The sequence below is a fragment of the Anabrus simplex genome, chromosome 8 (assembly GCF_040414725.1).
Source record: "Anabrus simplex isolate iqAnaSimp1 chromosome 8, ASM4041472v1, whole genome shotgun sequence".
Lineage (NCBI taxonomy): Eukaryota > Metazoa > Arthropoda > Insecta > Orthoptera > Tettigoniidae > Anabrus > Anabrus simplex.
In genome coordinates this window covers 164,793,762-164,820,253 of record NC_090272.1, presented here as the reverse complement: position 1 = coordinate 164,820,253, position 26,492 = coordinate 164,793,762, and the positions used below count along the sequence as shown (strand labels likewise).

The following is a 26,492-nucleotide window of genomic DNA, read 5'->3' as shown; positions in this document are numbered from 1 at the left end:
ATTGCATAAAATTCTTCAGACCAATTGTAAATAGTTAAAACTTAAGGTGTACTTGGTAACAAGAGGATAGTAGCAATTGAGGGCCACTGTTTCTTTTAGTACAATGCTTTGCATGACTTATTTGTCGCAGAACAAATCAGAACAGAAATTCATGAATTTCCAATCAGAAGCATGTACATTCAGCACATTAACTTAAAGATCTGCATCAAGAATCATGTAATCAACAGTATCAAGTAATGTATGTGACAAATTCTTGAAAATGAAATATTGTATCATGTATATTAGCAATTCTTTCTAACAGTTCAATTTTGTCGATTTATCTATCTATACATCCATCTATGTTTGCAGAACTTAAAGCACAATATTCCAAAATATATTTTCAGTTTTTATTACAGAATGGAAATACCTCACATTTTTCAAGTAAATGATGGTGACATCAACAAATTATCAGGACATAACTACGAGTGAAGTCGTAGAAATTTCCTAACAGATGTGTGCTGTGTGAAATATGCCTTTGTGGGTGGTAAAAGACGGAGACCCTGGGTTCGATTCCCAGCCAGGTCAGGGATTTTTTTCCTGGATTTGAAGGCTGGTTTGAGGTCCTCTACGAGTCTACGTGTTTACAACTGAGGAGCTATCTGATGGTGAGATAGCGGGCCCAGTCTGGAGAGCCTTCTTTTTTTGCTAGTTGTTAAACGTCGCAATGACACATCAAAGTTTTTCGGGGATGCATGGATGGGAAAGGGCTAAGATTGGGAAGGTAGCAGTCGTGGCCTTAATTATCGTACAGCCCCAGTATTTGCCTAGTGTGAAAATAGGAAACCATGGAAAAACATCTTCAGGGCTGTTGACTGTGGGATTCAAACCCACTATCTCCCAAATGCAAGCTCACTGCTACACGAGCCTAACTAAGGAGCTACTCGCTCAGTGGTAGAGTATAAACTGAACACAATCAATATCAATTTACCAAATGCCAATTGCGAAGGTAATGCGAATGACAGGAAGAATGAAACATTTGCTATGTTGAGGAAAGGAGAAGAGAAGGAAGAGGGTAAAGAGAAAGCGGTAGTTTTTCACATTGGTACCAACAATGTAAGGCAAGCAGGCATAGTACTAACACAGGGATGTGTGGGATCTGGTTAATGAAGCACATGAGAAGTTCAAGGGAGCAGAGATCGAAATACTGTGCAGGAGAGTGAAAAGTGATCAGGGATTTAAATGACACTATGGAGCAGGCATTGGGGAAACTGTGAGCGAGATTTGCAGATCTTAATGGGTAGATAGGAGATAGGGATCTGCACTCAGACAGCCTTCACTTGAATTAACGTGGTATGTATAAGTTAGCAGATTTGTTTAGAAGGGTTATACGAGGTACATTCAGGGAAATGGGGTGGACTAGGGAGCAGAGATAAGAGTACCGTATGGTTGATAAGTAAGGATGACAAAGTTTTTAGTGTACAACTGTAGGAGTATTGTAAAGAAAGGAATAGAATTACGTACCGCAATTTAATAGACATATTTTTACCAGATATTGTAATAGGCCTAGAAGTTGAATCATAGCTGAGAAATGATATTATGAATGTAGAAATTTTCTCACAAAACTAGAGTGTATACCGTAGACACAGGATAAAAACAGTAGAAGGGCGAGTATTCATACTGGAGAAAGAAAAATTTGTCAGCTACAAATACAGTACCGGTATGTCAAGGATGAGAAACAAGATATTCTAGGTGTAAGGCTCATCTCTAAAGATAATAGGCAACTTAATATTTTTGGGGCGTACAGGCCTAGAAAGGGAGGCACTGTTGCTGATGTGGAATTATTTGATAGGATAATAACCTACGTGGGAAACAACATGAAAGGAATGTGACTGTAGCAGGTAATATCAATTTACCAAATGCCAATTGCGAAGGTAATGCGAAGGACAGGAAGAATGAACAACAAATAGTAACAAATGTCATTCAGAAATCTTTTTAATTCATTGAGCTTGAGAGCACAATATCTTACATTATTAGTTTTAGTTTGTAAAATGTTGAACAAGATTTCTGCTTGGCCCCTAAAAGGCTGCTTTTACTCCACCAGGAAACAAACAGCATCCATTAGACAACTAACTAGATATCCGTTTGCTTTATTTTTTCAATATGTTTGTCCCGATTAATTTTGAAGGCAAAACTTGGGGATTCCTCTATTCTATTGCTACTGAACTTCAGTAAAGCTATTTTGGAATTAACATGTTCTACAGACTGTTCATGTCATTTCTTTAGTACATAATAACTGTTAACATCACTAACTCCCTTTGTTGTCCAAACATTCGTATCTGTTGAAAATAAAAAGGCAAGGCCAGCAATACAAGGAACACAATTTCCTTCAGCCACACAGCTATGTATCATTTGTGTACCAGGAATCATTAAGACGATGCACTTTGCCTACTCTTTCTGTTACCATAGCTGATATACTGGGAGTGGGTCTCCCATTGTCTATAATTTGTATCCTAGCAGCATTAGTTCAGCTAGAGAATGAATGTGTTAATAAGTCCTCAATAACACAGCAGCATTCGTCCTCCATCATAACTGAATCTCCCTTTAGCAAAAACAAATCGTTGCAGGCAGAAGACATGCTCTAAACAACCACCACTGAACATTGCACATGATTACTGTTAAGTTCACCTCTTGATTGGGGCAATCACGCATGTTTAGTAGCCAGCAAGGTCAGCTCTGTGTAGTGTTTCCGAGTGCATTGAATGTGCAAGCACGCCTCGACTGAATTCACGCTTCTCATGTTTAGCTCTGCGAAAAGGCAAACAGAGCCCACAGTCAGCATATCTTCATCATTCGACAGATGCAAAGCTACAAGTAACAAATCTCATGTTTGTTCCGCACTGAAGATACAAATTTTAAATTTTATTCTAATAGAATCTTACTTATTAGATGCAAAACTTTCACCACTTAAAGTGAAATTTATGCGTAAGAGAATTAGGTTTTACTGTTGTTACAGTAGAAGTCCACTATAGCGAGTACGGCATATAACGAGAACTCCGTTATAGCGACGACATTTTTCTGTCCCTTCAAAATTCCTATATTAAACTGTGTATGGTCCTTCGGTTACAGCGAGAACCCTATCACTAGTGCATCCGTTATTACGAGCGATTAAGCGTGCGTGATTTTTCCGTTACCGATATTTATGCACCCCAGCGATGATATTGCATGTGATCGATTATCTTTGGCATTGTTTCCTCGCTATGTGCACTAGCGATTTCTCTCGTCCACATTCGAAGGCGATGTCGGAGTTGATTAGTAATATCCGTCGACAGCTGTTCCTTCAAGAAAATTCGAAATGAAAGAGAACATATTTTCGTAATAAATGCGTACATAACGTGTCCGATAAGGTTGTTAACTCGTTAAAAATTAAGGCTGACTAAACAACCACTTAATTTTGAGACTAAATACTGCAATTAAGTAAGAATGGGATACACCTCGAGATTTGGCAGTGCTTAATTGATTTCAGAGGTTACTTTATATTTTGTCGCGTCTGGTTAAATTACGGAAAGGCTATTATGAAAATTTATAGCAAGAAATGTATAATTTCTCTACTGGCGCTTGAAGTGTATTTTCATCATACGTATAGTACGATTAAGTTAGGATACATGACGCTGTTTGAATAAGAAAACTGAAATGTTTGCAACAAAATGCAACCGATCATCTTCGGTACGGTATAGTTTTCTCACTTTGTGCATTTGCAAGCTCTCTCGTTGACATTCAAAGGCGATGTTGGAGTTGATTAGTAATACCCATCGACTGCTGTTCTCTAAAGAAAATTCGAAATGAAAGAGGATAACATGTTTTTGTAATAAATGCGTAAATAACGTAGCCGATAGCAGTTGTTAACTCGTTAAAAAAAAAGACTGAAGTAAACGATGTCTTAATGTTAATGTTATATACGGAAATTAAGTAAGAATGTGATAAACCTCAAGATATGGCACAGTACATCACTGATTTCAGAGGATATTTCATATCTTCTCGCGTTTAGTTACGGCTATTTACATGTAAATTTTTCGCGAGGAGGTTATGCGTTTCAAATATGTTTTCATGATAGGCTACATATACGGTTAGGTTAGGTGATGCTGTTTGAACAAGAAAGCTGAGGTGTTTGCCACAGAAATCTCTGGAGTGATGTCGTATTCTCCGAATCCAAGACTTTATTTTTCTCGGAATCTCATGCGAAAACTCAAGGGTTGTTGCATTCGCGGCCCAACAGTAAGTTAATGGATACCACAGGCAACTACCGCGGTAACCACGCTGCTTCTTTTCACACGCGCACAGAACTCGTTGACAATAAACGACCGCGTCTTTACTACACATCGCTAGCCGCGACAACCGGTTGCACAGTGCCTGTGTGTTTCTCAAATCTGCAGAATGGCATCAAAACATCCAACCCTTCGAATTCTTAGAAAAGCCATGGCTACTCAGTGGCAGAGTCATAACGCGTCTATTGAACTTGGCGCTTAGTAAAATTAAGGTTTATAGACAGCAGGAATATTTTCGTGATGGATAGTCGTAATTTAAAGATACGTGGAAAAGGTTTCGCCAGCAAATTTTCAACGGGTTCTAGTCGATATTATGATGCCAATTTTAAGTTAATGTTTATTAAACACTCGGAAATGTAGAATAATTGTGCAGCCGCAAGAAAATACGTCATAGGCCTAACTAAAGCCAATATTGGGCGTTAGCGTGAAGACAAAGAGCTATAAAAAATGTGTACTGTAAAAAAAATGCATTCAGTGGTCCGCAAAAGGACGCTTTAAAGAAGTCGAAGATGAAATTGTGAGGTATGTGTACGAAAAACGCAAGGGCGGAAATGGCCATACCATGGCGCAATAAACTCGTTCGTTGACTTTCAACGATCGCGATTAGGCCTATACATCACTAATACCAATATAATGGTCCGTTATTGGACATTATAAATTTTCCAGCAAACTCATTCTTGGTTGCCTGCGTTTCGCCCTCGTGTGCTAAGTTAGGCTCGTCATTTGGGACTTAGCACACCACCCAAGACGCAAGGCTAGTGCATACTGTGGAAATGAGACATAGCTCTCATAGTGCATTGGCACTGCTGGTGGCTTCAAATAGCCTATGCAGTGGCCTCCACAGTATGCACTAGCCTTGCGTCTTGGGTGGTGTGCTAAGTCCCAACTGACGAGCCTAACTTAGCACACGAGGGCGAAATGCAAGCAACCAAGAATGAGTTAGCTGGAAAATTTATAATGTCCAATAACGGACCATTATATTGGTATTATAAATTTACTCATTCAGGACAAATATTTTAGGTTCCCTATGGGAATCAACATCTACATCATTTGATGGCCAGGCAGGCATCTATTTTTTGGAAATAAGACATAGCTCTCATAGTGCATTGGCACTGCTGGTGGCTTCAAATAGCCTATGCAGTGGCCTCCGCAGTATGCACTAGCCTTGCGTCTTGGGTGATGTGCTAAGTCCCAACTGACGAGCCTAACTTAGCACACGAGGGCGAAACGCAGGCAACCAAAAATGAGTTAGCTAGAAAATTTATAATGTCCAATAACGGACCATTATATTGGTATTATAAATTTACTCATTCAGGACAAATATTTTAGGTTCCCTATGGGAATCAACATCTACATCATTTGATGGCCAGGCAGGCATCTATTTTTTGGAAATGAGACATAGCTCTCGTAGTGCATTGGCACTGCTGGTGGCTTCAAATAGCCTATGCAGTGGCCTCCACAGTATGCACTAGCCTTGCGTCTTGGGTGGTGTGCTAAGTCCCAACTGACGAGCCTAACTTAGCACACGAGGGCGAAACGCAGGCAACCAAGAATGAGTTAGCTGAAAAATTTATAATGTCCAATAACGGACCATTATATTGGTATTATAAATTTACTCATTCAGGACAAATATTTTAGGTTCCCTATGGGATTCAACATCTACATCATTTGATGGCCAGGCAGGCATCTATTTTTTGGAAATGAGACATAGCTCTCGTAGTGCATTTGGCACTGCTGGTGGCTTCAAATAGCCTATGCAGTGGCCTCCACGGTATGCACTAGCCTTGCGTCTTGGGTGGTGTGCTAAGTCCCAACTGACGAGCCTAACTTAGCACACAAGGGCGAAATGCAGGCAACCAAGAATGAGTTAGCTGGAAAATTTATAATGTCCAATAACGGACCATTATATTGGTATTATAAATTTACTCATTCAGGACAAATATTTTAGGTTCCCTATGGGAATCAACATCTACATCACTATACATCACTAGCTGCTGAATTTGGCCGAACCCGACAAGCGAGACGTGCGTGCAGCGGTAGCCGGTTATATCTGACGCTGCGTAAAAGTAACAGTTTTATAGACAGCAAGAATAATTTCCTGATGGATCATTGTATTGTAGAGACGCATGGAATAGGTATTGCTGGAAAAATTTCAACGAGTTCTTCTCGGTATTATGATGCCAATGTCAAGTTAACGGTCCTTAAACCCGCGGAAATAAAGAATAACTGTGCAGCCGCAAAAAAAAACAAAAAAACAAAAAAAACGGCGTGACGAAAGTCGATGTTCGGCGTATAAAAATGCGTAGGCCTACTGTACAACAAGGCATTCATATGATTTTACAAACTTCATTTTGAGTCTGATTTCAATCTTGGATTCGGCAAAATACGGTACTATATCTTTTTCAGAATGAAATTAAACGTACACTTTCACGTAGTGTCGGATTACGAAAAATAACAAATAAGTAAGCCGTAGTGTGGATATCATATGCGGAAACGCAAGTTTTGAACAGACTAATTGCCGTTTCATACCGATCTTAAAGTGCATGAAGGGTTTTCCGACTTTTATACAAAAATCGGATATAACGACAATCCGTTATAGCGAGTAAATTATCCGCCGTTATGAATTCTCGCTATAACGGACTTCTACTGTATATTATACAGTATTAAATAAACAATTTATATGCCGTAATATTATGTAGACATATTTGTTGATCTTTCATTTTAGATGGTGTTAGCCCAGCTAACACGGCAAACATAGACCCGCCGTGCCTGATAAGAACATCATAGTCTCATAACTAAGCAGTTCACTGGAGCAGACAGTTGTCGGTATTTACTATTTTCAAACTACAATGCTTGTAAACTACTTGTACTAGAATCCTGATAAAAACACCACTGGCATTCTAATTTCCTACAGATTTATTTTGTTAATGTCAACAGGCATTCTTAAATTTGAAAAAAAAATTAACTTTCTAAAATAATTTCTAATAATTATTAACATCTGTGTATGAGCTACAGTTATGAGCCCTTGGTTACACTTAAATTCTCTGTAAACAGCACATCAATTTCAGAAATATTTGGGGTGAAAGTTTTTGGTGATTCACCCTGTATAATACTTGTGGAAACATTCACTCAAGATAAATACCATAATGACAATAATTTGCAGTTGCTAATAACATAAAAATTCAAGACAAATATACTTGAGTCATTCATAACCTAAGCCAATATGATAGAGAATTCATTTATTTAAAAAAAATAATTGAGACTTGAATAGTAAATGCTAGAACCTACTCTCTTACCTCTCTGATGGCATGATTCTCAGTGTCAGCTACAAGCAGGATTTCATTATTTTGGAATGCAATTCCTTGTGGACAATTGAACTGGGCTTCCGTAAAGCTTCCATCTTTAAAGCCTGGTTCCAAGCCACCCACAACATGCTGCACAGAAATTTGTTTAGTGAGAATCGTGTATAAATAGTAAAAAAATTAATGGCAATTGCATATTTTAAAATAATTTATAAACCATACAGGATGGAAAACTAAATTGCACAATAATCACTTTATACAATGACATATCGTGATGGTGTCTGCCATTTTACTGTAAGACCTTGGGAGGAGCAAGTTAACCCGAAGCTGGTCACAAGTGGCGTCACTGGGTTAGGGCCCTGCAGCTCAGCAACCAGTCAGGAATGAGCCAGGCATGCCAAGTCCAGCTCTCTTTGCCACCATAAAATAACTCGATGGAGGCCTCCCGATGGTGGGAGAAAGACCTGGAAAGTGAACCTAGAGCATTCAGATTCAAGAGGACTATGGAAGACTTCTGTTTTCACGAAGTATCTGGAAAGGCCGGCCTCCCCCATTTAACCCACTTCTGAACAGAATCCATGTCAAAGGTTTACAGTATGGTCTCAATATAAATGTAGCAAAAACTAAGTTAATGGTATTTAGCAGAAATAGTAATGCAAATGTCACCTTGTCAATAAACAACTGTAAAATAGAACAAGTCCACCAGTTCAAGTACCTCAGCAGCATAACAGACAGTATGGATCCAGATAAGGAAATCAGATGCAGAATTGAGAAAGCTAGAGCTGCATTTCACTGGATGAGCTCTTTGTTCTGTAATAATCATCTAAATCTGAAGCTCAGACAGAGATTAATGAAGTGCTACATCTGGTCAGTACTGTTATGTGGAGCAGAAACATGGACCTTAAAAGCCACAAGTATCAAACGACTTGCAGCCTTTGAAATGTGGTTGCACAGAAGAATGCTTAGAATACCCTGGACAGATATGATAAACGATGAAGTCCTAAGGAGAGCTAGGACGAAGCAAGAACTAATAACAACTATAAAAGTTCGCAAAACAGCTTATCTAGGTCACATATTAAGAGGAAACAAATATGGCCTCATAAAACTCATTCTCCAAGGTAAAATAGAGGGCAAACGGCGAGTTGGCAGACCAGAGATAACATGGTTACACAACATCAAGCAGTGGACCGGTATTGAGACAACTGAGAGACTCTTCTGACTAGCAGAAGACAGAAAAACTTTCTCCAGAGTAATCGCCGACGTCTGGGCAACCAGATATGGCACCTGAAGAAGAAGAAGTCTGGGCCTGAATATCCCTAACAAACATTCTGGACTGGGCATTTTTAAGGGGGGAGACCCAGCTTAACAAAGGAAAAAAATAGGTTAATATTCATTCGATTGTTAAATATGCTACTATTGTTGTTGACAATTGCTGCACATATCCCAGTATTGGCATGCTTCCTGGCAACAAGAAGCAACTTCAATTATGTCAGAATTTTGATAATTTTAATATTTTAAAATAAAATATTAAAAATTTCCTGCCTTTTTAAAAGTATATCACTGTTTCCCTTATAAATTCCAAGTTTATAAGAATTTTCGTACTTTTCCTTTTTTAAAGTGTGTATCAAAACTCCAGCTACAAAATGAACCTCAATCATTAACATGTACTGTGATTTGGATTTTTTGTCGCGTTTTTATTCCGAGCACCAGAAAATATTAATAGCTTTTTAAGTAAAAATGTTATATAAAATCGAATTTAAATCCTATTTATATGAATGAGGTACAGATTGTAGTACAACATTATGGGAGGAAGCTCTGAAAAAATCATAATTATCCGTGAATCAGTAAGAGAGTTATGAAGGAAACCGTGATATATTGTTAAAAAGGCGGGAAATTTTGAACATTTTATTTTAAAATGTTATAATTAGAATTTTGACATCATTGAAGTTGCTTCTGATTGCCCTTAAGCATGGCAATACTGGGGTATGTGCAGCATTTGTCAACAACGTTTGTAGCATATATAACAATCGAATGAATATTGGCCTATTTTCCCCGTGCTGAGCTAGGTCTCCCCCCTTAAGGAATTTAAAAACATTATATCTCTGTACCTATATGAGATTTGCATGATTCTTTCTTCTTTGTGCTTGTTTGATCATCTAGTTTTGATAAATGTTGTTTGTTTCACGTCAGCTCTCTCTAGAGATTTTAAAATTGTTTATATACAGTATATTGTACCATGTTCTGCGAATGAAAAAAGTCTGACGGATTACTAAGCAAGAACAGTTTTCTGAAATACTGTTATATTTACCTTATTTTGATAATGTAAAATTTGCATTGCAATTAAAAAACAACAATAATAATGAAAATGATATAAAAATAATAATTGTTCAAGAATAAAAGTAATAAAAATAATGAAAATGGGAGCTCTTATGAAATTTTACTTATATATTTTTATGTAATACCCATATAAATGGTCCGTTATTGGACATTATAAATTTTTCAGCTAACTCATTCCTGGTTGCCAGCGTTTTGCCCTCGTGTGCTAGGTTGGGCTCATCAGTTGGTACCTAGCACACCTACCAAGACGCTGGTTAGTGCATACCACTGCGTAGGCTACTTGGAGCCACCGTCAGTGCCAATGCACTGTGAGAGACTTTGTCTCTTTACCAAAAACTGATGCCTGCTTGGCTATCAGGTGATATAGATGTTGATTCCCATAGGGAATCTGAAATATTTGTCCCGAATGAGTAAATTTATAATACCAATATAAATGGTCCGTTATTGGACATTATAAATTTTCCAGCTAGCGTCTTGGTAGGTATGCTAGGTACCAACTGATGAGCCCAACCTAGCACACGAGGGCAAAACGCTGGCAACCAGGAATGAGTTAGCTGGAAAATTTATAATGCCCAATAACGGACCATTTATATTGGTATTATAAATTTACTCATTCGGGACAAATATTTCAGGTTCCCTATGGGAATCAACATCTGTATCATCTGATGGCCAGGCAGGCATCAATTTTTGGAAATGAGACAAAGTCTCTCATAGCGCATTGGCACTGCCGGTGGCTCCAAGTAGCCTACGCAGTGGCCTCCATGGTATGCACTAACCATGCATCTTGGTGGGTGTGCTATTTACCAACTGATGAGCCGAATTTAGCACACTGGGGCAAAACGCTCGCAACCAAGAATGAGTTAGCTGGAAAATTTACAATATCCAATAACGGACCAACTGTATTGGTATTATAAATTTACTCATTCGGGACAAATATTTCAGGTTCCCTATGGGAACCAACATCTGTATCATGGTTATGAATAGCACTTACTACCGTTTGTTTTGGATCACCGTCACTCCTTTCTGCATCACTTCATTCTTCCTCACTTTCTTCTACCACACTTATAAGGTCACTATCACTTTCAGTAACTGACAACAAATATTCACTTTCAGACAATAATATGGTCACTAAGTTCAGACACACATGTGTTCTCATTTAGGATTTCTTCAATCTCATCAGGATCCATAATAAATATTTAAAATAGGAAAGTGGTTTTACACTTTCTAAAACAGTGCCAGCAAAACGTACCGTTTTATATGACTACAAAAATGATGCAAACCGTAAACAATGAACTGTCATCATCATCATCATCATCATCACTGGTGGTGAGATTGTTTTCTACTCTTTCAAAGCATGGGATATTTTGTCTCACTGCTATGAGACCAATAATCTCAAACCAAACCCATCAAAATCTCAAGTATGTGCTTTCCATCTGAAGAACAAACAAGCCTCAAGAAAGCTGCAAGTGAATTGGAAGGACAAAGTTCTAGAACATAATTACACACCAAAATACTTGGGTGTTACTTTGGATCGTTCTCTAACTTACAGGGAGCACTGTTCAAACATCAAGGCAAAGGTCTCCTCTCGGAACTCCCTGCTCCGTAAAGTGACAGGTTCAAAGTGGGGCGCCCACCCTCATACGGTAAGGACAACAGCCTTAGCACTTTGTTACTCAGCAGGGGAGTATGCTAGTCCCGTTTGGTATAAATCTACACATGCCAACAAGGTCGATGTCGCCCTGAATGAAACATGCAGACATATTACAGGATGTCTGAAACCAACACCAACAGACAAACTGTACTCCCTTGCAGGAATAGCCCCTCCTGAGATCAGACGCGACGTAGCTGCAAATGTGGAGAGGTTAAGGGCTTCTACCAACTCAGCCCACCCCCTTACATGGACGCAAACTACCACCAACTCGACTGAAGTCCAGGAACAGTTTTATGCACTCCTCATCCCCCGCTAGTGCAGATGCAAGGAAAACTTCTACTCTGGAATCAGAAGATCTCTTTTCGTCCAGAACGCTTAAAATTGGAGGAAAAGCTTCCCCCTGGTCATGGAGAAACCTGGACTATATGGAAGGCACTGAACAGACTAAGAGCAGACATTGGACGATCAAAGGACAATATGAAGAAATGGGGCCTCCTGAAGGGGGATCAGACCCTATGTGAATACGGCGTGGTACAAACGACAAGGTACCTTATTAATTGCCCTCGATGCCCTGTTAAATGCACAGAACTTGATCTGGCACAGGCTAGTATCAGTGCTTGTTAACGTGAACAAATTCTGGGCCGATATTTTGTAAATAACTGTTTAATTTTATATAATATTGTATTTTTATATATTTTATCTAATATGCATCTGTAATCTGTATTGTGCTACTGACACGACTAGATAAAAAAAAAAAAAAAAATCACTGGTGGTCTTCGCATGAATTCTCCATGCTGTTCTGTCTTTAGCCATTCTCTTTGTCTTCCAATAGTTTTTATTAACCTTAATGAACTGTAAATTGTTTCAAATTTTTTGAAAGTGAGAGGTTCACAGATACATTAAAAGAGCGCCCTACTGATTGCGTATGAGAGGTGTTGCACTCAAACAAGCAGTTTTGGAAATTACAAAGCTTCAAAATCTGCTTCAACGACCATGAAATTACATGTAGCACCGGTGGCGCACGACAGCACGAGACTGCCGCATGATTACCGAATGCCATTGTGCGCCACCAGTGGCGCACAAAATAAAGTGCGTACAATGTCTCTAAAACAATTATAATACGCAAACAGACATAGATCAAGGGCTTTCATGTGAAATTATTATTATAAATGTCTGGGTCCATGGCTAAATGGTTAGCATGCTGGCCTTTGGTCACAGGGGTCCCGGGTTAGAATCCCAGCAGGGATCATTGGTTATTTTAACCATCATTGGTTATTTCTCTGGCACAGGGGCTGGGTGTATGTACTGTCTTCATCATCATTTCATCCTCATCACGACATTTAGGTCATCTACGGGTGTGAAATCAACAGACCTGCACCTGGCGAGCCGAACTTGTCCTTGGACACTCCCGGCATCAAAAGCCATATGCCATTTCATTTTTTCATGTGAAATACAATGTTGTTTGTATAAAAACTCAATGTCATCTTTTTAGGAATGTAATGCTAAACACAAAGCAATTATTGTAAGGTAAATCTTTTTAATCATGTACCACTGGTGGCACACATCAGGATGAACATGTTAAATTAACAAAGACCCAATATTCCTAGACATTTTATGCCTAACATGCCCCTGATAAGTAAAACATTATGCCTTCTAAAAATTTCTTACATGTGAGTGAAAAAAATTAGCAATGAGGTAATAAACAGTAAATTAGTAACTCAACACTTAAAAGGACAAATTATAAAATGTCACTACAGGAAATATCATAATAAAAATGTATCTGAGGATAAGGTTAATTTTAGAAGTGTCCACAGTCACTGCAAATATATTTAAAACTACTAGTAACTCACCTCTACTCTTAAATCTTCAGTCAGAAGCACAATTCTGTGATGACCAGTATCAGAAACAGCTAACCATTGACTGACTTGATCATTCTTCCTCCAGAAACTTGCTACTTTCCCAGGAAATAACAATGAGTCTGTTGCCTGTGATAAAAGGTGCATCGAAGGTGCAGTGGGAAGAGCATGATTGGATAATTGATTCTGTTGCCTGTAGAAAGTCACAGCATTTCGTACAACTAAAAACAAAAGATCCATATTTCCTTCACCCATACTCATGTATATCACTTCATGTTCAGGACCTGAAAACAGAAAGAACACTATGATTGGAAATGTTTTCTCTTCTTCTGTTTGCATGGACATTATATTGAAATGAAAGCTTTGAGGAACCCAACTTTTTTTATTTATTTTAATTTTGCTTATGGCGACGATGGGACAAGAAAGGCCCAGGAATGGGAAGGTACAGCCCCAGCATTTGCCTGGTGTGAAAATGGGAAACCACGGAAAACAATCTTCAGGGCTGCCGACAGTGGGATTCGAACCCACTATCTCCCGGATGCGAGCTCACAGCTGCGCGCTACTAACCACACGGCCAACTCGCCCGGTGAACCCAACTTTTGGGGAGCTAAACAACATTTTGAAATAAGTAACGACTGTTGACTCCTCCTTGTTTTAAATTCATTTAGTGGGAGTTAAATATTATCTTTGTGCATTTGTATGACAGTGGAGAGAGTGGAAACAGTATGGGTATACTGGTAACAGGAGTAGGTAACATACTGTAAATATTATACAGGGCTAGATTCTTCAATTGCTGTAGTCTTTTACATTCTTTGACATTCTATTTTTACACCCTACAAGTTAATACTAAGATACTAAAATTAACTACTTTCAAAGACCCAAAGACTGAAAAATAGGTTCTAAAAATTGTCTTTGTATTAGTTTTGTGGTGGTGATTATTATTTTAAGGGGAAATGTAACTAGATAACCATCCCCCCTAAACTATACAATGATCAAAAAAGAAAAAGGAGAACACTTCAAAGAATGAAGGCATAGCGAAACAGAAGGGATGGATCACAAAAGATGTGAAAATCACTACTCCTTTGGTCTCACAAACAGCATCCTCTAGCTGGTCTTAAGCCATATGCACATTTAGCAACGCCACCTTGCAAAACCCATTTGAATTCACCAGCGAAGCGATATGATTGGCTAACTACAGCAGCTGATGAAATGACAATGGCACGAGATATTAAAGGATTAAAAAAAATTATTTATCAGCATGACCAATCCTTTAATGCTCATATACCTGTTACAAAATTATTTGTTAATTAAGGTCAACCTAATCAAAACTTGTTTTTTGTGATGAGTTAAAATTGGTCAGTACATGTTCTGGCTTGTTTCAAGCCATCATCAGCTAACAAATGGTAAAGAAAAATAATTCTCTTATAAACTAAAAGACATAGATAAGATATACATTAAAACATACAAACCTTTAGGAGGATCCTTAAAATTAATGTCTCTTGAAAACAGTGAACTGTCATGTTAAAATCAACGGAACGGACATGTAGCTGATATACCCGATTAATCCCATGGTTTCTGACCTCCCTATAAATAAGCCTTCCATTTAAAAAGACTGATTTTTGTGAAGGTCTACAACAATCTGCTTTACATCGCACCGACACAGGTAGGTCTTATGAAGACAATGGGATATGAAAGGACATGGATGGGAATGAAGCGGACATGGCCTTAATTAAGGTACAGCCCCAGCATTTGCCTGGTGTGAAAATGGGGTGAAGGTCTATTTGTATTATTCCTCAACTGTCCTGGCTTGTACAGCGGAAATCACCACACATATCACAACTGAGATCAAGGTCACAATACCAAAATCTCTCGAGTTTTGATGATTTCTTTTTTTCCAAATTTGTGGCTTGTGTTCTAATATTTGCTTGGCTTGGCATCATCGTGTTAATGCAAAAGAGGTTATGACATAAATTTAAAATTACAGGTTTTATGCAAGGCAAAGGATACCGGTACTAATAATGCACAGACTGCAAAAAAGTGTGGTGTTTTCACATGTAATGTACAATAGTTCAATCAAATCAATCAATGATCTGCATTTACGGCTGTCGCCCAGGTGGCAGATTCTCTATCCCTTTCAGACCGTGTACGCACAATTGTGCGGGTTCGTATTTTATTTGTCTGAGCTTATTTGATGTTTTCTTGGCGCTAGACCGGACTGCAGTGCTTGTGCGGGTCAAGTAGCATGTACTTCAGCTGTTTTTATTTAGTACTTGACCACCATGGGGCAGGAAGAAGAGTTTAAAAATACAGTTCATTAGCAAGATGGCGGGAAGCAGTAATGCCTAAACTAAGTATTTATTTGTTGCATTCATATTAATCTAGAAGCTTTACTGAATATCAGAATATAATCAATGAAGTGTGTAAATTGTGTAGCAAACGTAAATTGTGTACTTACAACATCGTACGTAATACCATGAGGTTTTGAATGTTGATACACACATGTGTGGGCTAGGTTTCCTTACAGGCAATGCATGCAGGAGTGCTGGGTGCTGTCACAAAAAGGACTGTGAAAGCAAAACTCCTACTCTACATGAGAAATGTAATGTATAAGATTTTAATTGTTTAAAATCGTTCCACACTGAAAAATAGTACATTTGATCTTGTACATGTGCATATTCACATGTACTGAGTTGAATTTTTATTTTTATTTTTTGCAAGTAGTGAATGATGTCCTGACACACACAATTGTGTGGGTTCCGTTTTTCAGCCGATAGTTCTTATTTTGTAAAATAAACTTTAAAAACATGTATTTGAGAGCATTTTAGTAGGTTTTTGACGTTTTGACACCTCCAGATTTTTTTCACGTCTGACGACACGTTGCTGCTGCCAAAAGGGCAGTAGAAGCAAAACTCTTCCTCAATGTAGAAAATGTAACGTTTACTTGTGCTTGAATGAAGATTTAATTGTTTTAAATTATTCCCCACTGTAAAATAGAACATTTCATCATGTACATACGTATATTCACATGCATTGAGGTAATTTTTCTTTTTTGTAAGTAGTGAATCAAGTCCTGACACGCACAATTGTGTGGGTGCTTTTTTTTCAGATGTTCATTTTTATTTTGTAGAATAAACTAAAAATATATGTATTTAAGAGCATTTTAGTCAGTTTTGACGTACAAACAAAAATTCACACCGCCAGTTTTCTTTCAGGTCTGAAAGGGCTATCAATTGTTTACCTAGCTTTTTCTTAAACATTTTCAAAGAACTTGGAAATTTATTGAACATTTCCCTTGACAATTTATTCCAATACCTCACTCCTCGTCCTATAAATGAATATTTGCCCCCAATTTGTCCTCTTCAATTTCAACTTGATCTTCATAGTATGATCTTTCCTACGTTTAAAAGCTCTACTCAAGCCTATTCGTCAACTTACGTCATTCCACACCAACTCTCCACTGACAGCTCGAAACATAGCACATAATCAAGCATCTCTTCTCCTTACTCCCAAGTCTTCCCAGACCAAACTTTTTCTTTTTTCTGTAGCACTCATAAATTGTGACTGTTTATTTTCTACTTGACAATTACGATTTCAAGACTAAAAAACATACATTAAGCCTGCATAGTTACCTTAGCACGAGCTTCACCTGTTAAAACGTACAAAGAGTGATACTGTGTGAATGCCTTCATTTTGGTAAACAACAATCATCATCATCATCATCATCATCATCATCATCTGTGGATCCTTCCAGCAAGCCAGGTAGGATTTGTGTGAATGATATGCCTCCATCTGTTTCTGTCTTTGTAAACTATTTCTCTCAAATCTTCTTATGTCTCTCCCTTTTTTGTTAGATGTTCTTTGATTAAGTCCAACCACCTGCTACTAGGATGTCCAACTGGTCTTTTTCCAGGCACCATCCTCTCTAAGTACTTCCAGGGAATCTGTGTCTTCTGTATTCGCCTTACATGGCCAAACCATTTTACTTGTGTACTGTACCAGGGGTACACCTTTCCCGGCTATTTAAACTGTGCGCCATCTCTACGGCCATCTAGGCCAACTGACTTGAACTTGTAAACTCCCAAGAAATTTCATCTTCTACTGTTAGATGACTATCATCAATTTATTAGTGCACTCTCATGGACTAAAAATTAACCTAGAGCTTAGGAAATTTCATTTGTGTTATTGGTAAACCTTTTCTACTGCACGTGGTGATATTAATTGGTGGAATTCTCAGTTCATAGCAGAAAACAAATTGGACCTCGCGCTGTGGTTTGTGTAGCTTAGCTGACAGTGTGAGGTGTCTACTTTCTTCTCAACAAGAATTAGAAAAACTTCACGTTCTGCACAACAATCAACCATGCAGCCCATCAACACGGCTTGGTTACTCAATACACCAACCGCCAAATTCTCCGCTTAAGCTGATCCAGTGTTTAATCGATTCTTCTTCCAGAGAGTATCAACTACACATTTTGTTACTCAGACATTGTACATACCTGTATATTTTTATATGTCAGTTTACTTTGTGTTCATTCTTATTGCCAAAGCACTCGGTCCACAACCGTTATGTATCACCAGGACCTACTGAATTCCATGAGTCTATATATTTTAACAACACAGAGCACCTTATTTGCACTTTTGTTCCAGAATTCTTAGCATGTATAATGTATTAATTATTATTCATCTACATCACACATAATATTTCTCATTTTCATGTGCAACATTTCAACCACACTTCATATTGTAAAATTATATTTTTCATAAGACTCTTACTGCTAGAAAACATGTTTTAGGATTTTGCCATATATTTTGTGTATATTTTATTATGGCTGATGATGACCCCGAGTAGGGTTGAAACTAGTCCCATGAAATGTAAATACTGTAAATACAACTTAGTATTGAATAGGTGGAAAACTCTACTGTGCATTATTTATATGTTATCTCAGTTTAATACGGACCAACAATATGAAGTTCATAACCCTTAATTGTTAGAGCTGACGAGCTCATTAATAACTTGTTCTACTGCTTGTTATTCGTTCAGATTTTCTATTTAAAAAAAAAAGGAAGAAATAAAATTTTCAAATTTGTTATACTAAAAGTTGCTCTAAGTAATTCCTTGTCCAGCCAATCAACCCAGGTGCTTGCTAATCCTCTTTGAGCCACGGAAATTCTGTAACATGTACGAATGGCAGAAGGTATGATTTGAATTTGTCTGTTTTGCCCTTCAAGGAACTGCCTTGCCCCAGACAAGATTTTGCACTTGGTAGAAGAAGTTGGATTTTTTGAACACTCATATTTTGTACCTCTAGTTTAATATTCCCATTGCAGGAGACAACACTTCCAAGATAGCTGAAGTTTTTCATCCATTCAATTCTGTCTTCCTCGAGTCTGAGGTTGCTGTTCTCTCTGTGTTATTTTGAAGGGCAGCAGTAATAATGTCTTACAAAGATATACGGCTACTTAATAATATACTACTCACCTAAAACAAGAAGTGTTGGCCAACAGGCTATTCCCAATGTATTCCACATACTTCCTTCAGAATCATTCATTACAGGGTGAGTAATGCCGTATCGTTGCACTGCAGCCTTGATGTTGCCAGAATCCTTCTCATTATCAAACTTAGCACTGTGGATTCCAACCTGTACAGAGAACACTCATATATTAAGTCTAATTTCCACTCTGATGTACTGCAAGAGAAGTATTGGAACACCTCATATATTTTCTGCTTACCACCACAACACCATCCTGAACTGTAAACTCTTCTTCAAGCAACTTCAAATGAGGTAAAATGTGCATACAGTTAATACAGCAGTATGTGAAGAAGTCCAGTACAACCACTTTTCCTTTCAAGTCTTTCTTTAAAGAAAGAGCTTTTGATACATTGAACCATTCCAGTCCTGGAAAAGAAACCATAAGTTTTAAATTAGTTTGATTCGAAAACAGGAAATCCCTTGGTTAAAAATAAAGTTTATAGTTTTACAAGACTTGATAGTGTGATCATAGCCATGGGACCTCCAATTTTATGTGGAATACAAACTACAGGGATGTGACTTTTCATTTTGAAAATCTCAGATGTACTGGCCAGAATTCGAACCATGAGCGCCTTGGTGAGAAGTCCATGACACTCCCACTTGACTATCATGTCCCTCCCCCAGTCTGAAAATTGATGTTGCAGCTGTAATAGGCATATAGCCTAAAACATGTGATTTGGATAATATCACAGACTGTGTGTAAATGAAACAGCATTACTACAGTGTCATATCTCCAGGAATGAGCATTTCCTTTCAACATTTTATGAAAGATGACTATAATGCCCTCTTTATAATAATATTGCAAGAGAATGTAGGGCAGAAGCCATCAACCTTGATGCTTAAATGATCGACTGAGATGTTCTCACATGTTCAAATGATCTATCCTTTAAACAACTGAAATCCAACATAATTTATTTCGAAAAGGTAATTAATGTAACCTCCCCCTGCGAACCATGTGACCTTGCCGCGGTGGGGAGGCAGGCTTGCGTGTCCCAATGAAGCAGATAGCCGAGCCGCAGGTGCAACTATATCGGATGGGTATATGTTGAGAGACCAGACTAAGGAATGGTTCATCGAAAGGGGAGTAGCAGCCTTTCGGAAGTTGCACGGGCGGCAGTCTAGATGATTGACTGATATGGCCTTGTAATAATACTCAACATGGCTTAGCTGTGTTGATACTGCTACACGGCTGAAAGCAACGGGAAACTACAGCCGTAACTAACTCCCGAGGACATGCTGATGTACTGATGATGGCTTCCTCCCGGGTAAAATATTCCGGAGGTAAACTAGTCCCCCATTCGGATCTCCGGGTGGGGACTACACGAGAGGGGGCGATCATCAGGAAGATGGATACTGACATTCTGCGAGTCGGAGTGTGGAATGTTAGAAGTCTGAATCGTTGTGGTAAATTAGAGAATCTGAAAAGGGAGATGGATAGACTAAAGTTAGAGGTAGTTGGTATACGTGAAGTACATTGGTAGGAAGAATAGGAATTTTGGTCAGGCGACTACCAAATTATCAACTCAAAATCAAACAGGGGAAATACAGGAGTTGGTTTAATAATGAATAAGAAAATAGGGCAGCGGGTAAGCTACTACGACCAGCATAGTGAAAGAATTATTGTCGTCAAGATAGACACCAAACCAATGCCCACCACAATAGTGCAGGTCTATATGCCTACTAGCTCAGCGGATGATGAGGAAGTCGAAAGAATATATGAAGAGATAGAAGATTTAATACAATATGTAAAAGGTGACGAGAATCTAATTGTGATGGGAGACTGGAATGCAGTGGTAGGCCAAGGAAGAGAAAGTAATACAGTAGGGGAATTCGGATTGGGACAAAGGAACGAAAGAGGAAGTCGGCTGGTAGAATTCTGCACTAATCATAATTTAGTCCTTGCCAATACTTGGTTTAAACACCAGAAACGACGGCTGTATACGTGGACGAGACCTGGAGACACTGGAAGGTATCAAACAGACTTCATTATGATTAGGCAGAGATTCAGAAACCAGGTGTTGGATTGCAAAACTTTCCCAGGAGCAGACGTGGACTCTGACCACAACTTGTTGGTCATGAAATGCCATCCGAAGCTAAATAAATTGACGAAAGGAAAGAATGCAAAAAGATGGGATCTAGACAAGTTGAAAGAAAAGAGTGTGAAGGATTGTTTCAAGGAACATGTTGCAAAAGGACTAAATGAAAAGACTGAAGGAAACACAATGGAGGAAGAGTGGATAGTAATGATAAATGAAGTCAGTAGGGCTGCTGAAGAAATGTTAGAAAGGAAGAAAAGATCAACTAAGAATCAGTGGATAACTCAGGAGATACTAGACCTGATCGATGAACGACGAAAATACAAGAATGCTAGAAATGCTATAGGCTAATGTTGGCTAATGGAAGAATCAAATCTGGATGTAGAAACCAAAACCAAAATGGTCATTTCAAGGTATGTTTTTAGTTGGATGGAAAAACAATAACATGATTAGGTATATTTTTCTGAAGTAGGCAACTTGACATTCAATTCACCTTCCACAACACCCCCATGATCCTCCTTAGATACACCCCCCCACCATCTTTTCCTTTCCCTCCCACTCTCTAATAAGCGTTCATTATTCCCCACCCTTTTCTCTATTTATCATCTCCCATTCATTTGTCAATCACCACGGCAAGCTGTTTCAAGTTGAGCCGCACATTGTAATTTCTTTTAAAATTATTTCCTATTTTTTTATCTTTTTTATTTGCTTTTATTCGTTTTAACGATTTAAATTATTTATAAAAATTATATATGCACTTTGAATTGTCGAATTATTTTTTTGCTAGTTGATTTACGTCGCACCGACACAGATAGGTCTTATGGCAACGATGGGACAGGAATGGGCTAGGACTGGGAAGGAAGCGGCTGTGGCCTTAATTAAGGTACAGCCCCAGCATTTGCCTGGTGTGAAAATGGGAAACCACGGAAAACCATTTTCAGGGCTGCCGATAGTGGGGTTCGAACCCACTATCTCCTGAATACTGGATACTGGCCGCACTTAAGCGACTGCAGCTATCGAGCTCGGTAATGCTAGAAATGAAGAGGGCAGAAAAGAATACAGGCAATTAAAGAATGATGTAGATAGAACGTACAAGGTAGCTAAGGAAGAATGGCTGAAGGAGAAGTGCAAGGATGTCGAAGATTGTATGGTCCTAGGAAAGGTAGATGCTGCATACAGGAAAATCAAGGAAACCTTCGGAGAAAGGAAATCTAGGTGTATGAATATTAAGAGCTCAGATGGAAAGCCACTTCTAGGGAAAGAAGGCAAAGCAGAAAGATGGCAGGAACATATCCAACAGTTGTATCAAGGTAAAGAAAGATGTAGATAATTTGGTTCTGGAACAAGAAGAGGCGGTTAATGCTGATGAAATGGGAGACAAAATTTTGAGGTCAGAGTTTGACAGAGCTGTGAGCGACCTAAATAGGAACAAGGCACCTGGAATTGATGATATTCCCTCTGAATTACTGACTGCCTTAGGAGAAACCAGCATGGCAAGGTTATTCCATTTAGTGTGTAAGATGTATGAGACAGGAGAAGTCCCATCTGATTTTCGTCAGAATGTTGTTATACGTATTCCCAAGAAAGCCGGTGCTGACAGGTATGAAAACTACCGCACCATTAGTTTAGTATCTCATGCCTGCAAAATTTAACACGTATTATTTACAGAAAAATGGAAAAAAAAAAGTTGAAGCTGAGTTGGGAGAAGATCAGTTTGGCTTCAGAAGAAATGTAGGAACACGTGAAGCAATCCTGACTTTACGTCTGATCTTAGAGGATCGAATCAAGAAGGACAACCCCACGTACATGGCATTCATAGATTTAGAAAAGGCATTCGATAATGTTGATTGGACCAAGCTATTTAAGATTCTGAAGGTGATTGGGATCAGATACCGAGAACGAAGAATTATCTACAGTCTGTATAAAATCAGTCTGCAGTAATAAGAATCAAGGGCTTTGAAAAAGAAGCAGCAATCCAGAAAGGAGTGAGGCAAGGCTGCAGTTTGTCCCTCCCTCCTTTTCAATGTTTACATAGAACAGGCAGTAAAGGAAATCAAAAAGGAATTTGGAAAGGGGATCACAATCCAAGGAGAGAAAATCAAAACCTTGAGATTTGCCGATGATACTGTTATTTTATCTGAGACTGCAGAAGATCATGAGAAGCTACTGAATGGTATGGATGAAGTCTTGGGTAAGGAGTACAGGATGAAAATAAATAAGTCCAAAACAAAAGTAATGGAGTGCAGACGAACAAAGGCAGGTGATGCAGGAAATATTAAATTAGGAAATGAAGTCTTAAAGGAAGTAAATGAATATTGTTACTTGGGTAGTAGAATAACTAACGATGGCAGAACTAAGGACGACATAAAATGCAGATTAGCACAAACAAGGAAGAGCTTTCTTAAGAAAAGAAATTTGCTCACTTCAAACATTGATATTGGAATTAGAAAGATGTTTTTGATGACTTTTGTGTGGAGTGTGGCATTGTATGGAAGTGAAACATGGACGATAACTAGCTCAGAAAGAAAGAGAATAGAATCTTTTGAAATGTGGTGTTACAGAAGGATGCTGAAGGTGAGATGGATAGATCGGATCACGAATGAAGAGATACTGAATCGAATTGGCGAGAGGAGATCGATTTGGCTAAATTTGATGAGAAGAAGAGATAGAATGATAGGACACATCTTAAGACACCCAGGACTTGTTCAGCTGGTTTTTGAAGGAAGTGTTGGTGGTAAGAATGGTAGGGGTAGACCAAGGTATGAATATGACAAGCAGATTAGAGCAGATGTAGGATGCAATAGTTACGTAGAAATGAAAAGGTTAGCACAGGATAGGGTGACACGGAGAGCTGCATCAAACCAGTCTATGGACTAATGACTCAAACAATAACAATTAATGTAATGGTAAAAAGGCTCTAGGCAGCAAGGAAATATATTATAGTTTACTGGAAACGGATGCAAAAAATAAAAGTTTACGATCACTTTCTTCTTAGTGTGAAACTAGGCAGAACTTTTCTTAACAATAGCCTTCATGTTGGGTGAACAATTTGAAACACTGATTTGAATGCATGATTCCAAATGCTCATAAGAAAACAATTCTGTACCTAATTTTTAATTAAGTTCATGCTTGAAAACAAGGACTCACGAAGTGCAACGTCAGTCAGTGAAGGATACTTTTCGTGCAGAATCATAGACATACATTTTTAGGTTCAGCAGCAATTTCCACCCACTAAATGGATAAATATGACAGTTAGATGCAGAACAGCCTTATGTCATATGTATGCGAGGGAAATATTTTCAACCATTGCTGAACCTGCTCGCACACAAACCAATGAAAGTCAAAATACAAAACAAACTTTTCCTAACACTTGTGAGGGAATTTAATGTAGGGGATTTTAATTAGTTCCGGAAATCTTTTTTCTCTCCTTAAAAGCTTGTGGTCTACTAAATCTGTTCTCACAATCTATTGGCAGATCAAGACACGTTATCAACTAACGATGTAGAGAGTGAACTTGAAAGAAACGATCAGACTGTTGTTTGAATTGTGAAAGGAAATTCAAAATACATTTTCCTATTTTCCTCCTTTCTTTTTACCTGTTTACTGCAGCCTTATCTAGCTGACATACGTTATTAGAATTGAGGAGCTATCTGACGGTGAGATGGCGGCCCCGGTCTAGAAAGCCAAGAATAACGGCCGAGAGGATTCATCGTGCTGACCACACGACACCTCATAATCTGCAGGCCTTCGGGCTGAGCAGCGGTCGCTTGGTAGGCCAAGGCCCTTCAAGGGCTGTAGTGCCAAGGGATTTGGTTTGGTTTTGGTTTATGTAGCTGACATATGCCTGACTGAAATAATAATTATGTTTCCATTGCTGCATATGAAAAAGCAGATATCTGTCATGGTATAGTAAAGAAATGTAAATTTTTACATCAGTTCCTTTGGTTTTAACTGTCCTGCAGGCAGTATATTAAGGTCAGTGAAATGAAAACAATAAATGCAGAGGAGAGTGACAAGTATTGAAGTCCCGAGTTGAATACAACAAAGAAAAGTATTTGGACGCATTTCTGATGTATGGAAGAAGGTTAAAGCCACAAGTTATGTAAAAGGAGATGACTGTAAGTGCTCACAACTGAGATGTTTTGATAACACTCCTCTTGCACAAAAGAACAATAAGGGAATTCAATGAAATGCTCCCAAATGTAGCAAAGAACCCTCATCCGACTGGGCTAATCAATGTGAATCCTGTGAGGTGAAGAACGAAGAACAGGCTAGACGAACCTAGGCACCATTTTTCTTATGCCTACAGAGCGTGCCAATACAAACGGACGAACACAAGATGTCTAGGTAGCTCACTGAGCATTTTTAGCCTAGCACGAACAGGTGTATTATTACCCTGAAAAGAAATCACTGGCTACCTCACTGTTAGCATATTCTGAGACAAGGAGAAAGCATAATATTACACCAACTAATTTAAGGAGAAATCATGAATTGAAATAGTTCTTCAGTCCCGTTGCCCAAAAGTACTGCTTTGTCAGTGGAAGAGAAGAAAATTATGTTGATTAAACATTACTGCAGTGAAGTGCCATGTAATGTTAATTATAGTGCTCACATTTTATTCCGCATTACACATTGGACTCTTCTGTTTAGAAGTGGTGCTTTATTAGAATAAAGCTGATTAAGCTGATTTCAACCTCTGGATCTTGATCGTTATTGCTTAGGATGTTTACACTCTCTTTGACTATGCTACATTTTCATTATTTCTAGCCAACTTTCAGAACATAAACCACTGTGTACTTAATATAAAAAGTAATTTATTTTACTCCACCATGTTGTAGTCATTTAGATACACACTACAGTAAGTTTTAAGTAATTAAACTTTAAAATATATTTTTCTGGAACTTTTCGTAAATGAACCTTGATCGTTTTCTCTGTGTACCCTTCACACGTAGGTAGTAAAATACTGTACTTGTATATTGTCGTAGGACATTTACATGTCTCTCTCTCTCTGTTGCATGCAAACTCAAACCGCTAAGTAGATCAAGAGAGAATTTTGACTGCTCGCTTTCAGAAATGTTGACAATGCAAGCAGGTTTCAGTTAAATGCAAATTCTGTAAGTATGCTCATTTTATTAGAAGCTCCGTTTTCTCAAAGGAAAGATGAGTACTTGTAGACACACTGCAAAATACCTTACAATAAGTAGAGCCCTGCGTGGTTATACAAAATATTATCCACATCCGCTCCACATCTGCACTTCCTTCGTATGCACCCGCGAATGGTTATCCGTGGATATTTAACTATATTACACCCCTGGTAGTGAAGCAGATAGATCTACAAAGGGCACTAGGAAAGTTTTACAATGTGAGTGAATGCTTTAGACTTTTTCAAAATAATTTCCACCACACTCAATACACTTCCCCACGTCGAAACCAGTCACTGAACCAACTCCGCCACTTTTCTTCCGTTACACACTCTTGAAT

At 38.4% G+C, this 26,492-nt stretch overlaps 1 protein-coding gene across 1 annotated transcript in view; it reads right to left on the bottom strand.

The window, feature by feature from the left end:
* The window catches only part of LOC136878912 (NHL repeat-containing protein 2), a 109,372-nt gene that overhangs the window by 74,820 nt on the left and 8,060 nt on the right, over positions 1-26,492 (bottom strand). Inside the window, exons 2-5 of the mRNA XM_067152516.2 lie at positions 19,175-19,341; positions 18,924-19,083; positions 13,442-13,731; positions 7,598-7,735 (exon numbers count right to left, since the gene is read on the bottom strand). Of these exons, the coding sequence (XP_067008617.2) occupies positions 7,598-7,735; positions 13,442-13,731; positions 18,924-19,083; positions 19,175-19,341 (755 nt within the window). The remainder of the gene's footprint in view (positions 1-7,597; positions 7,736-13,441; positions 13,732-18,923; positions 19,084-19,174; positions 19,342-26,492) is intronic.